At 39.6% G+C, this 14,307-nt stretch overlaps 1 protein-coding gene across 2 annotated transcripts in view; it reads left to right on the top strand.

Annotated features, from left to right (window-relative positions):
- The window catches only part of rngtt (RNA guanylyltransferase and 5'-phosphatase), a 295,667-nt gene that overhangs the window by 16,839 nt on the left and 264,521 nt on the right, over positions 1-14,307 (top strand). For both annotated transcript variants that reach the window (XM_061885874.1, XM_061885873.1), the window contains exon 5: positions 10,245-10,320. In XM_061885874.1, the coding sequence (XP_061741858.1) occupies positions 10,245-10,320 (76 nt within the window). The remainder of the gene's footprint in view (positions 1-10,244; positions 10,321-14,307) is intronic.

Genomic DNA, 14,307 nt, shown 5'->3' with positions numbered 1-14,307 from the left:
CTTCGAGAATCCGACACACCCGAGACGAATGTGGCAGGGCATCACGGACTATAAAGCTACCCCCCATCCCTGTGACAACATCATCAGCTTTCTCAACGACCTCAACAACCACTTTGCTACGTTTGAGGCACTTAACACCACTTGAGCGAAGAAATCCATCCCTCGCCCTGCTGAGCAGCCACTCAATCTGAACACAGCAGATCTCCGGAGAACCCTGAATAGAGTGAACCCCCGGGAAACAGCGGCACCTGATGAAATTCCGGGCAGGGTGCTTAAGGGATGTGCAGACCAGCTGGCGTGGGTTCTTACAGACATCTTCAACACCTCGCTGACCCAGGCTGTGGTACCATCATGTTTTAAGATGGCCACAATCATTCCATTACCTAAAAACCCCACAATCTCCTTCCTCAATTATTATTGCCTTGTGGCACTCACCCCCATCATAATGAAGTGCTTTGAGAGGCTGGTAAAGGAATACATTTTCTCCAGACTTCCCCCCACATTCGACCCATACCAGTTTGCTTATCGCCATAACCGCTCTACAGAGGACGCCATCTTCTCTGCACTCCACCTGAGCTTAGAACATCTGGAAGGAAAAGACACATGCGTGTGGATGTTGTTTCTGGACTTCAACTCAGCGTTGAACACCATCATCCCGCAGAATTTGGTGATCAAACTGGTGCCCCATGGACTTAGTACCCCCCTATGCAACTGCCTGCTTGACTTCCTCACAGACAGACCCCAGTCTGTGAGAGTGGGCGACAACACCTCTAGTGGTATCTCCCTCAGCACCGGTTCCCTTCAGGGCTGCGTCCTGAGTCCACTGCTGTTCACATTGATGACCCATGACTGCTGCGCCAGGTCCAGTACTACTAACCACATTGTGAAGTATGCGGATGACACAACTGTAGTGGGTTTCATCCGTGACAACAACGACATGGACTACAGGGAGGAGGTGAAACGTCTGGTTGACTGGTGCAGAACCAACAACCTGGTCCTGAATGTCGACAAGACCAAGGAGATCATCGTCGACTTCAGGTGGCACCAGTCCAGCCACACTCCACTCTTCATCAACAACACAGCAGTGGAGCTTGTAAGCAACACCAAGTTCCTGGGGTTGCAGAGAACTGACGATGTCACCTGGTCCCTACACACTGGAGCTCTTATAAAAAGAGCTCAGCAGCGCATGCACTTTTTGCGTCTGTTGAAAAGAGCACATTCTCACCACATTCTACAGAGGCACTATAGCTGGGGTCGGCAACCTTTACCACTCAAAGAGCCATTTTGACCCGTTTCACAAAATAAAGAAAAGAATGGGAGCCGCAAAACTCTTTTGAAATTTAAAATGAAATAAACCTGCATACAGAGGTTTTTTTTGCTTTGTGTTATGTATAAACCAGGGGTCTTAGACACGTGGCTCGCACCTTAATGTGAAAATTTAATGTTAGTGCGGCCCGAGAGATTTATATGAATGCCGCTTGACAGCATCACACTTGCCAACCCTCCTAATTTTTCCGGGAGACTCCCGATCTTCATAGCATCTTTTCTTTAGAATCTGCTGATTTTCACTCGAACATCAATAACAAGAAAATCAATAACAAGAACGTGCTATGATGGTACTGCTTTTAGCGCCCTCTAAAATATGCAGAAAACAGCTTGCCAGCCCAGTCACATGTTGTTTGTTGCTTCTGCAGACTCACTTAAGTGACTGCAAGGCGTACTTGTTCAACAGCCATACCACCAAACCCGCCCCCCTCTCCGTGCGTCGGTTGAGGTGGGCAGGGTTGGGTTTGGTGGTAGCGGGTTTGTATAATGTAGCCCAGAAGAGTAAGGGATGCATGGGATTCTGGGCATTTGTTCTGTTGTGTTTAGGTTGTGTCACAGTGCGGATGTTCTCCCGAAATGTGTTTGTCATTCTTGTTTGGTGTGGGTTCACAGTGTGGCGCATATTAGTAAGAGTATTAAAGTTGTTTATATCACAACCCTCAGTGTAACTTGTATGGCTGTTGAACAAGTATGCCTTACAGTCACTTAAGTATGTTGACAGAGGCAGCATGTTACATGTGACCAGACGGCACGCAGATAGCATGTTGAAAAAGCGGGCGCGACGACATGTTTTAGAGGATGTTAAAAGCATTGCCATCACGGTACGCCCTCAATATTGTTGTTCGGGTTAAAATCGGAGTATGTTCGCCCTGGGAAAGACACTGCAAATCCGGAAACCTCCCGGGAAAATTGGGGGAGTCGGCAATGGTGCAACTGAGCCACATCAGAGTGATCAAAGAGCCGCATGCGGCTCCTGAACCGCAGGTTGCTGACCCCTGCACTATAGAGAGCCTACTGCATCTCTGTCTAGACTGTAGTCCAGTGCCTCAGACTGGAAGTCTCTGCAGAGAGTGGTGAGGACGGCGGAAAAGATCATCAAGACTCCTGCAAAAAGTTGCTGACTGACCAGGGCTCAGAAAATCCGTAGAGACTCCTTCCACCCCCACCAAAGAGTGTTTTCACTGCTGAACTCTAGAAAAAAGTTCCGCAGCCTCCGTAGCAGTCTGTAACAGCTTTTTCCCTCAGGCCATTAGACTCTTGAACCCATCAAAATAATCCCCTCAATTCCTCCCAAAAAGATTAACTCACTGGAATATAAAAATAATATAACATACATCCATAAACATGGGTGCATATGCAAAAGTGCAAAATATTTATCTGTACAGTAATCTATTTATTTATATCTGCACCTTATTGCTTCTTTACCCTGCACTACAACGAGCTAATGTAACAACATTTCGTTATCTGTACTGTAAAGTTCAAATTTGAATAACAATAAAAGGAAGTCTAAGTCTTAAACTTTTCCACGGTTTTCTCACGCATTTGTGTGAGAAACACACGTGTGTGTCTGTGTGTGTGTGTGCGTGTGTGTGCGTGTGTGCGCGTGTGTGCGTGTGTGTGCGTGTATGTGTGTGTGTGTATACACATTATGTCAGGTCGCACAAGAGTGTGCTACTGGTAACATGTAAACTGGTATTACCTGTTCCATGGTCGAGCCGTCAGCGAACAAAACGGCACCCCCAACCCCATCAACTGCGCTTGATGAAGAGGGTGGCTAGACAACCAGCAGAACAAAAACAATACCTGTCTAAGGGCGGATGAGCAGAAGAGGACCAACGGCCATCTAGCAAGTTCCAGTACACCAAACTTCAAGCATGACCCAAGACCCCAGGAAACTCACCAACCAAGAGTAAACTAGTCATGATGAAAGGTTTGCGAGAAGGAGCTACACAAGGGAGACAACCCTAACAGAAAACAAGACCTCAACGGCTGAACAGGCAACTATGAGGGCGGATGAAGGCTGCAACAGACCATAAGAGTGCTGTTTGTCTTGGTTCTCCATGCCACAGAGTCCACTTCTTAATCTGCCAAGTGCTGTGTGTTTGACGAAGCGCAACTTCAGATACATTAAAAAAAAGATAAAATAAATCACGAGCACGCGTCCATCATCTCATTTGTGTCGTCTACATCATCCTACTATACTACAAGTCTGTCGGTGATCAAGGATTGGCAACGGGGGCAGGCTCGTGTGGCTCGTAGCCTCAGTCAGAATTATAAATATGAAACTTAGAACTTGGAACATACGAACGTTAGTGGACAATGAAAAGTCAGACAGACCAGAGAGAAGAACAGCTTTTGTGGCAAGAGAACTTCATAAGTTCGAATTTGATATTATTGCTCTCCAAGAGACCAGCAGAGGCAAAGAAGGCCAGTTGAGGTAATAACAGGGCAACTACACTTTCTTTTGGAAAGGAAAATCAGCAGACCAACCCAAAACACAGGGTAGGATTTTTCATTAGACAATAACTACTTGGGTCAACTGACAGAATTCCAATTGAAATATTTAAGCATGGTGGAAATAAAGTACAAGAAAATATTGAAACCCCAAAAGGGACATACGGTAGAAAATGGATGGATCTATATTAATTTATACTAAAAATTTGAAGTGAGGAAGAAATACTACCAGAGCTAAAGGATGCCAACATTGTGAAGATATACAAAATAAAGGATGATGGAGCAGAATGTGGCAATTACAGAATAATATCACTGCTAAGTACTGCCAGTAAGGTCTTGTCAGGAATCCTCAACAGAAGACATACTCCCAGAATCTCAATCAGGCTTTAGACAAAACAAAGTAAAAACTGACATGATATTCTCAGTGGGACAACTCCAAGAAAAATGCATTGAACAAAATAAACCCCTATTTATAGAAGATAGAATAGAATAGATCTTTATTGTCATTGCACAAGTACGAGATTGATTTTTATGGCGTTTATTGACCTCACAAAAGCATTTGACACTCAAGGGAACTACTTTGGGAAGTACTGGCAAGATCAGGATGTCCTCCAAAATTTATCAGTATAGTCTGATTGATGCATGACAATATGACAGCTACAGTACTTGGGAATGGTGATGATTCTGGTTTCTTTTAAGTAAAAACTGGAGTAAAACGGGGATGCCTGAAAGCCCCAACACTGTTCTCTGTCTTTATCTCTGTTATGATCCACATTGCATATTCACAAATACCAGCTGAACTACTTCAAATTGCAGTTTGGCGAGATGGAAAACTATTCACCCTGTAGAATCTGCAAGCAGGAACAAATGTTTCAAGGTCCACAATGGCAGAATTTCAATATGCCGATTATAATGCAATAGTAACCCAGAGTGCAGAAGATTTGCAAGTAATACTGGATGCATTTAACTGTGCGTACACACAACTTGGACTTAGAATAAATGCAAAGAAAACACAAGTACTCTTCCAACCATCGCCAAAGGTCGTTATCCGGCAACCACCAGCAATAAAGATGGAAGAAGTGGCTCTTGAAAATGTAGAAAGCTTCACATACCTTGGTAGTAAAATGTCTTCAAATGCTAACATTGATGCAGAAGTGAATCACAGAATCAGGCAAGCTGCTGGAGCCTTTGGAAAGCTTAAGACTCAAGTGTTTCAAAATCGTTACATTAGACTAGATACAAAAATTAAAATGTACATAACAATTGTCATAACAATTTTGTTATATGGTTCAGATGCGTGGACAGCTCATCAAAGACATATAACAGCACTTGAAAGGTTTCAACAGCGATGTCTACACCAGACGATGAATATAAAGTGGCAAGATATGAAAACAAACATCAGTGTACAGGCCATGCTTTTCAGTGTAGAGAGTACAATTGTTAAAAAAACGACGACGATGGACAGGGCATGTTGAATGACGAAAGACTGCCAAAACAGATGTTGTACTGTTAGCTAAATAAAGGGAAGAGAAATGTTGGTGGGCAGAAAAAATGTTACAAGGATTGCTTAAAAAAAACATTTAAACAATGTAAAATAGAAACTACATACTGGGAAGACCTATTAAAAGACAGAATAACATGGAGAGCTGCAGTCAGGGAAGGCATGACAAAGTATAAAGACAAAAGAACATCTATGATACGACAAAATGAGTAAGAGACATGAAAGAAGAGTCATGTATATTACCACCTGGTATGATCTGTCCGATATGTGGCAGAAATTTCATAGCTCATATTGGCTTGTACAGTCACTACAGAGCACATTTCTTAGAGTGTGTGTATATATATATATATATATATATATATATATATATATATATATATATATACACAGTGTACAGTATATCTATCTCTCTATATCTATGGAGATATATATCTATATATAGATATATATAGATACATATATATGGTATGTATGTGTGTGTGTATATATATATATATATATATATATATATATATATATACACAAACCCTGTTTCCATATGAGTTGGGAAATTGTGTTAGATGTAAATATAAATGGAATACAATGATTTGCAAATCCTTTTCAACCCATATTCAGTTGAATGCACTACAAAGACAAGATATTTGATGTTCAAACTCATAAACTTAATTTTTTTTTGCAAATAATCATTAACTTTGAATTTCTTGGCTGCAACACGTGCCAAAGTAGTTGGGAAAGGGCATGTTCAACATTGTGTTACATCACCTTTTCTTTTAAAAACACTCAATAAACGTTTTGGGAACTGAGGAAACTACTTGTTGAAGCTTTGAAAGTGGAATTCTTTCTCATTCTTGTTTTATGTAGAGCTTTAGTCGTTCAACAGTCCGGGGTCTCTGCTGTCGTATTTTACGCTTAAAATGCGCCACACATTTTCGATGGGAGACAGGTCTGGACTGCAGGTGGGCCAGGAAAGTACCCGCACTCTTTTACTACGAAACCACGTTGTTGTAACACGTGGCTTGGCATTGTCTTGCTGAAATAAGCAGGGGCAATGTTGCTTGGATGACAACATATGTTGCTCCAAAACCTGTATGGACCATTCAGCATTAATGGTGCCTTCACACATGTGTAAGTTACCCATGCCTTGGGCACTAATGCACCCCCATACCATCACAGATGCTGGCTTAAGAACTTTGCGCCTATAACAATCCGGATGGTTATTTTCCTCTTTGTTCTGGAGGACACCACGTCCACAGTTTCCAAATAAAATTTGAAATGTGGACTCGTCAGACCACATAACACTTTTCCACTTTGCATCAGTCCATCTTAGATGAGCTCGGGCCCAGTGAAGCCAGCGGCGTTTCTTGGTGTTGTTGATAAATGGGTTTTGCTTTGCATAGCAGAGTTTTAACTTGCACTGACAGATGTCGCAACCAACTGTTGTACTGACGGTGGTTTTATGAAGTGTTCCTGAACCCATGTGGTGATATCCTTTACACACTGATGTCGTTTTTTTTATGCAGTACCGCCTGAGGGATCAAAGGTCCGTAATATCATCGCTTACGTGCAGTGATTTCTCCAGATTCTCTGAACCTTTTGATGAATTTACGGACCGTTGATGGTAAAATTCCTAAATTCCTTGCAATAGCTTGTTGAGAAATGTTGTTCTAAAACTGTTCAACAATTTGTTTACAAATTGGTGACCCTCACCCCATCCTTGTTTGTGAATTACTTAGCAGTTCATGGAAGCTGCTTTTATACCCAATCATGGCACCCACCTGTTCCCAATTAGCCTAACACAATTTCCCAACTCATATGGAAAGGGGGTTTGTTTGTATATATATATATGTATACATATATATATATATATATATATATATATATATATATATATATATATATATATATATATATATATATGTATATATATATATGTATATATATATGTATATATATATGTATATATATATATATATATATACATATATATATATATATATATATATATATATATATATATATATATATATGTATATATATGTATATATATATATATATATATATATATATATATATATATATATATATGTGTATATATATGTATATATATATATATATATATATATATATATATATATATATATATATATATATAAAAAAGGGAATAAGCGGTAGAAAATGGACAGATGGATATATATATATATATATATATATATATATATACAGTAGGGCAAAAAAGTATTTAGTCAGCCACCGATTGTGCAAGTTCTCCCACTTAAAATGATGACAGAGGTCTATAATTTTTATCATAGGTACACTTTAACTGTGAGAGACAGAATATGAAAAAAAATCCAGGAATTCACATTGTAGGAATTTTATAGAATTTATTTGTAAATTATGGTGGAAAATAAGTATTTGGTCAATAACCAAAATTCAACTCAATACTTTGTAATATAACCTTTGTTGGCAATAACAATCAATCAATCAATCAATGTTTACTTATATAGCCCTAAATCACTAGTGTCTCAAAGGGCTGCACAAACCACCACGACATCCTCGGTAGGCCCATATAAGGGCAAGGAAAACTCACACCCAGTGGGACATTGGTGACAATTATGACCCAGTGGGACGTCGGTGACAATGATGACTATGAGAACCTTAGAGAGGAGGAAAGCAATGGATGTCGAGCGGATCTAACAGGATACTGTGAAAGTTCAATCCACAATGGATACAATACAGTCGCGAGAGTCCAGTCCAAAGAGGATCCAAGACACAGCAGCGAGAGTCCCGTTCACAGCGGAGCCAGCAGAAAACCATCCCAAGCGTAGGCGGACCAGCAGCGCAGAGATGTCCCCAGCCGATACACAGAGGTCAAACGATTACTATATGTCTTTACCAGGTTTGCACACACAGTAGCTGGTATTTTGGCCCATTCCTCTATGCAGATCTTCTCGAGAGCAGTGATGTTTTGGGGCTGTTGCCGAGCAACACAGACTCTCACCTCCCTCCACAGATTTGCTATGGGGTTGAGGTCTGGAGACTGGCTAGGCCACTCCAGGACTTTTAAATGCTTCTTACCGAGCCACTTCTTCGTTACCCGGGCGGTGTGTTTGGGATTATTGTCATGGTGGAAGACCCAGCCACGTTTCATCTTCAAAGTTCTCACTGATGGAAGGAGGTTTTGGCTCAAAATCTCACGATACATGGCCCCATTCATTCTTTCCTTAACACGGATCAGTCGTCCTGTCCCCTTAGCAGAAAAACAGCCCCAAAGCATGATGTTTCCACCCCCATGCTTCACAGTAGGTATGGTGTTCTTGGGATGCAACTCAGTATTCTTTCTTCCTCCAAACACAACGAGTTGAGTTTATATCAAAAAGTTCTCTTTTGGTTTCATCTGACCACTTGACATTCTTCCAATCCTCTGCTTTATCATCCATGTGCTCTCTGGCAAACTTCAGACGGGCCTGGACATGCACTGGCTTAAGCAGGGGGACACGTCTGGCATTGCAGGATTTGATTCCCTGTCGGCATAATGTGTTACTGATGGTAACCTTTGTTACTTTGGTCCCAGCTCTCTGCAGGTCATTCACCAGGTCCCCCCGTGTGGTTCTGGGATTTTTCCTCACCGTTCTCATGATCATTTCGACCCCACGGGATGAGATCTTGCATGGAGCCCCAGATCGAGGGAGATTATCAGTGGTCTTGTATGTCTTCCATTTTCTGATAATTGCTCCCACAGTTGATTTTTTCACAGCCTATTGTAGATTCACTCTTCCCAGTCTGGTGCAGGTCTACAATTATTTTCCTGGTGTTCTTTGACAGCTCTTGGGTCTTAGCCATAGTGGAATTTGGCGTCTGACTGTTTGAGGCTGTGGACAGGTATCTTTTATACAGATAAGGAGCTCAAACAGGTTACATTAATACAGGTAACGAGTGGAGGACAGAAGAGCTTCTTAAAAAAGAAGTTACAGGTCAGTGAGAGCCAGAGATTTCCTTGTTTGAAGTGACCAAATACTTATTTTCCACCATAATTTACAAAAAAAATCTTTAAAATTCCTACAATGTGAATTCCTGAATTTTGTTCATCACATTCTGCCTATGATGAAAATTACAGACCTGTGTCATCATTTTAAGTGGGAGAACTTGCACAATCGGTGGCTGACTAAATACTGTTTTGCCCCACTGTGTGTGTATATATATATATATATATATATTATATATATATATATATATATATGGTATGTATGTATACATACATATATATATATATTTGTATATGTCACTACTTTCGGCCCCCGGCAAAAATTTTTTTAGTCCAATGCGGTCCCCAAGTCAAACATTTTGGATACCCCTGGTTTATAGCGAGTGAGAAGGACTAAAAAAAACAGTGTATTGTATCCTTTGTGATTAAATACTCATGACGTTTTTAATCACGATTAATAGTAAAACCATTTAATTGTTGGGTTCCTAACCACTAAAGGGTTGTACAGGCTGTAATCGGCTTGGTTAGGATAGACTCCGGCTCACTTGACTTCCCTTTTATTCCCTCACATTCCTTTTTACTATTTTGAAAGTTTGTGCTTTAAAGACTTCTGTACATGTGAAGGAGAGAACATTGGAATGATTAATTGCATGGATTGTGCTAATTCCCCAGGCCAAAAGAATTTGAATATGGGCACTCTCACTATATGCAACATTAAATTTACTGTACGTTACTGTGGTGCATTAATGGGTCTTTTTATTGGTCTTTTCTTTTCATGCTTTATTGTGCATCAAAAGTGCATAGATGGATAAACAAGTTATAAAGCTCAGTTGTTTTTCAATAAAAGCTTTCCAGCTTTAAATTGTACACTTCCCTACTCTATTTATCATAAGATGGAGGCAGTTGACAGAGCATGTTTCCAGTTCAGCAAGATTAAGGGTTTTTGTATTTCTTAACTATGCTGTCTCTGCTATCCCAAAGGTGTCCACTGCACGCACGGTTTTAATCGGACAGGCTTTTTGATATGTGCCTACCTGGTGGAGAAGATGGACTGGAGGTAAAGACTCAAACACTACATTCTTTGCTATGCAACATCTTGCACAATAAGGCTGACCATACACTGCATGCAATTCTCATCAATCCGCTTTCTCTCCTGATTGTTTTTGTATGTTTGACGACACGAGATTTCACCACCAATCAACACTAGGGCTAAACAAAGCTGACTGGTTAGCACAAAGCTTATCGCACCAAGCCAGAGATGCTAAATTATTTGCACTGACTGAACATGGTGGACAAATTGGATGGGGGGAGGCAAGTCATTAGACAGAGGTGGGGCAGCTGTCTGAGAGGACAAGAACAATCCCTGCTGTAGACACGTAGGCTGATCAAACCCTCCCACCACCCACCACTTCCTGTGTAATGAATATTCCCAGAGCATTGGACTCATCCTGTGTTGTTTTGCAAGATAATTCGACTATCAAATGAGCTCCATGGGTTCTCATTTCCTTCAGTAATTCTGAAGTGTTATATTTGCTGTCATCTATCAACTTTGCTCTCAGCAAATATTTATATACATGATAGAATACAGTAATATTTTAGTTATTTAGTTTTTATACCACGCATAATAAAAAGGTAGAAGATACCAAGGGTCAATTTGGATTGAACCTGTGTTTATAGTTGATTGTTACATAACAGGACCTAATTAAGACATTTAAAAACAATAGATATCAGACAAGCAATTTGCTTTACCTTATATTATTAGGGGTGTCCTGGTCTGATATTGATATTGGCTGTCTGATATCAGCAAAACGTATCCAATGATATCGGCTTGTATCGAAAATCTTTAATATGTAAGATCTGATACAAACAGTCCTAAAGCGTGTTTACTTGTGCAAAGCTGGACACACAGTTGATAAGTCCTCCAATAAGCACACAAGTTTTATTTTTATTGTATTTTAGTCAAGTCATTTACTAAAGGTAAGTGTGGTAGGCTATATGCTACTAAGAGCTAGCAGCTACACAACAGCTAAGCTCACAAGATAGTGGTACGTAATAAGTGTCCTTAATTTGACAATGGTCCCCTCTGAAACAACATTTTGTCAATACAAACAAGTATCAAATAACTATAGTAGCATGTTGCTTACACATACAAAGTCTCCACGGCCGATGCATATTAGAAAGTATCCAGTAGCAAACCTGTACACATTAGTCAACTTCCTACGCTATCCCTTAATTAAAGGAATTATTGTGACCATTAGGTGTCGCCTAAAATACAAATGACCACTTCAAAAGCATAAATCGGTCATAAGGTTAGTGTTTTCATACCTACAATTGTTCTGAGTAATTTCTTTTGATCAAGTATTTTCTAACATTCCACACTACAAAATAAAATTATGTACTTTCATGCATAAAGGTTAGTGTTTCTCATACCTACCATTGTTCTGTCTTCAACTACTTTCACTTGCTCAAAACTTTTCTCACTTTTTGCACGAGTACTATGATTCCTGTTGATATTGTGAAAAAAAATCTTATCAGGACCAGTGCAGTGTTTCCCACAGGTCAGGCATCTATTTGTGGTGGTGTGGTCGGGCGGGTGTGTGGGGTGGGTGTAAGCGGCGGTGGCGATAACCAAGAAGAACACGGAGTTGGAATATAATTACAACACTTTATGTACATATTTATATAATATTTACATATTCATATAATATGTAACTACAAGCTCCATTCACAGACAGAGTCCCATTGCTTTTATGAACGGTCGAGCGAAGTCAAAAGCCGGAAAAAAAAAGAAAAAGAAACATTTTTTTTTTTTTATTTAATTTTTTTATTTTAATTTTTTTATATTTGTGGCGGCCCTAATTCTTTCGTGGCGGGCCGCCACAAATAAATTAATTTGTGGGAAACTCTGCAGTGTTGGTGCTAGGAATTTTCTAAATGGGGTCCCAGTGACCCCATCAAATCATAAAAATGGGGTCCACAGTAAATTTTCGGGGTCTTACTTTTTTGTAAGAATTTTGAAAACAAATAACTGTATACATTATTATGTTATATCTCACATTTTATATTGTGTTTTGGAAAAAGGTTGTCATAACCGTTACTTATTTCATCAAAATAATAATACAAAAGAAAACCCATTTTTTTGCATATGTTAATTTATTCAGTTATAAAAATTAATTCTTTCCTTCATGGATCTAAACCTTACCGCTGCCGGTAGTTTTTTCTATATTGTTATTTAATAAGTTGTAAGTGTATTTATTTGAGTATTAAAGTGTAAAAAGTGTTTTGCTTTGGTCATGAAATGATGATAATGGTGTGCCAGGGCATACACACATTATTTATTTACGCTTAAATCTCAAGAGTCTACATCAACATCAGATTTATCCCTCAATTCTAAGTTGTTTTTTGTTGTTGTTTTTTTTATGTTGTATTTTTTTATGTTTGTTTTCTGCCCTATTTGTCAAAGAAAACAATGTGTTTTTATGGCAAATGCACAAAATATGCAAAATCGTCTGCAAAAATATTTTTCAAAGTGGAATATTTGATGTGAAGTGGAATATTTGATGTGAAGTAATCAGAGCCTTGGATAAGTCAATAATTCATAAAAACATTAATTTTAATTCTATATTATGTTTTGAGCAATGACAGTTTAAAGAAAAAAAACAGCTTTGTTTAATTAGTCAACTTTGCAACTTTTTCTAAAATGCATTTCACCCGTAAACGTTTTTATTCCACTTTTGGTATGTTTTTGTTTATTTTGATAGTACTTTTAGAATGTGCCTCGGACCTTTAAAATATTAGCTACACGCTCCAATGCCCTTTGGGCCACACTTTTGACACCTCTGCTACAGATAATAAAAAATTAAATTTGATAAGTCTATCGATAAAAAGCAGATCTTGGCGACATATGCGCGTTAATCATAACGCACAGTCAGCATCTCTGCTTCAGTAAACAATGAAGGTGATGACGTCACTGTCAGAGAACTTGCTAACTTGTCAGCCATTTCTCCAAGAAAAAACTCCTTGCTCATTAAGACATCAAAAGGCACAAATTTTCCCCGTTTGTTGACCTGCAAAGTATGTTTTTGAGGTGGAGGAGTCTAGTCTGGTGATGGTTAGCTTGAAGCTAAAAGCTAGCCTGTCTCCATCCTCGAACAATGTCGATGCAGTGGGAGACAAAAGTGATGTTTCCATGGACTCACAAAGAATAAAACAACTCTTACTAGAGACAAAGCACTGGAGACAACCAATAAAAACGCAATAAACGGGAACTGAATTTGACCTGGTTATCTTCGGCAAGTCACAACATTGTTTTTTTGACCGCGTGCTTGATCCCGCTATCAGTGCGCAGGTGTGTCCTCGCTCTCCTAACCAGAGAGAGAGAGAGACGTGCCGGTCCTTAAGTGATGCCGTGATAACAGCACACTGTCACAATAAACAATACAAAACACCGGCGGAAAGCGATAATCAATAAAAAAAACAACCAAACCGGCGTTTTGACCCAAGGAAGGCAGGGTCGGTAAAAAAAACAACAACTCTGCGTCCCAGGGACGCGTGGACTTAAGGAAATGTGCATCCTTTCTGATTTCAATGCGTAAAAAGACACAAAAAATGTGTTAACGCCAACACTTGGTCCTAAATTCATGGTATGGACTACACATTTTCTCATACATTCATTTCGATTGTCACAAACAGATTTGGCTCTACCTGTTCACCCTCTAGGCCAGGGGTGGGCATTACGTCGACTGGTCGATCTCGGAGGGTGTGTCAGTCGATCTCAAGCCAGGCATTAAAAAATATACATAAAAATGAGCAATCATCAATCATACAAAGACTTCACTTTCGTCAGTTGTTTGACATTCTCGGCACCCGAGGATCTTGTGAGTTTACGCTGGCTACTGCGAGCTCATATTTAAGAAAAAAATCACTAACAGGGTGGACGCAGAGAAACACATTTTATTTCTAGAGACTCCGTACCTACTGTCAAAACTCTAAAGACCGACTGCACAGTTCCTGTCTTCACCATAAAAGACCTGTTTCAATCTTC

Source organism: Nerophis ophidion, linkage group LG24 (assembly GCF_033978795.1).
Source record: "Nerophis ophidion isolate RoL-2023_Sa linkage group LG24, RoL_Noph_v1.0, whole genome shotgun sequence".
NCBI classification, from domain to species: Eukaryota; Metazoa; Chordata; class Actinopteri; order Syngnathiformes; family Syngnathidae; genus Nerophis; species Nerophis ophidion.
Note: the sequence above shows the minus strand (reverse complement) of the source record. Positions and strands in the feature narration are given on the sequence as shown.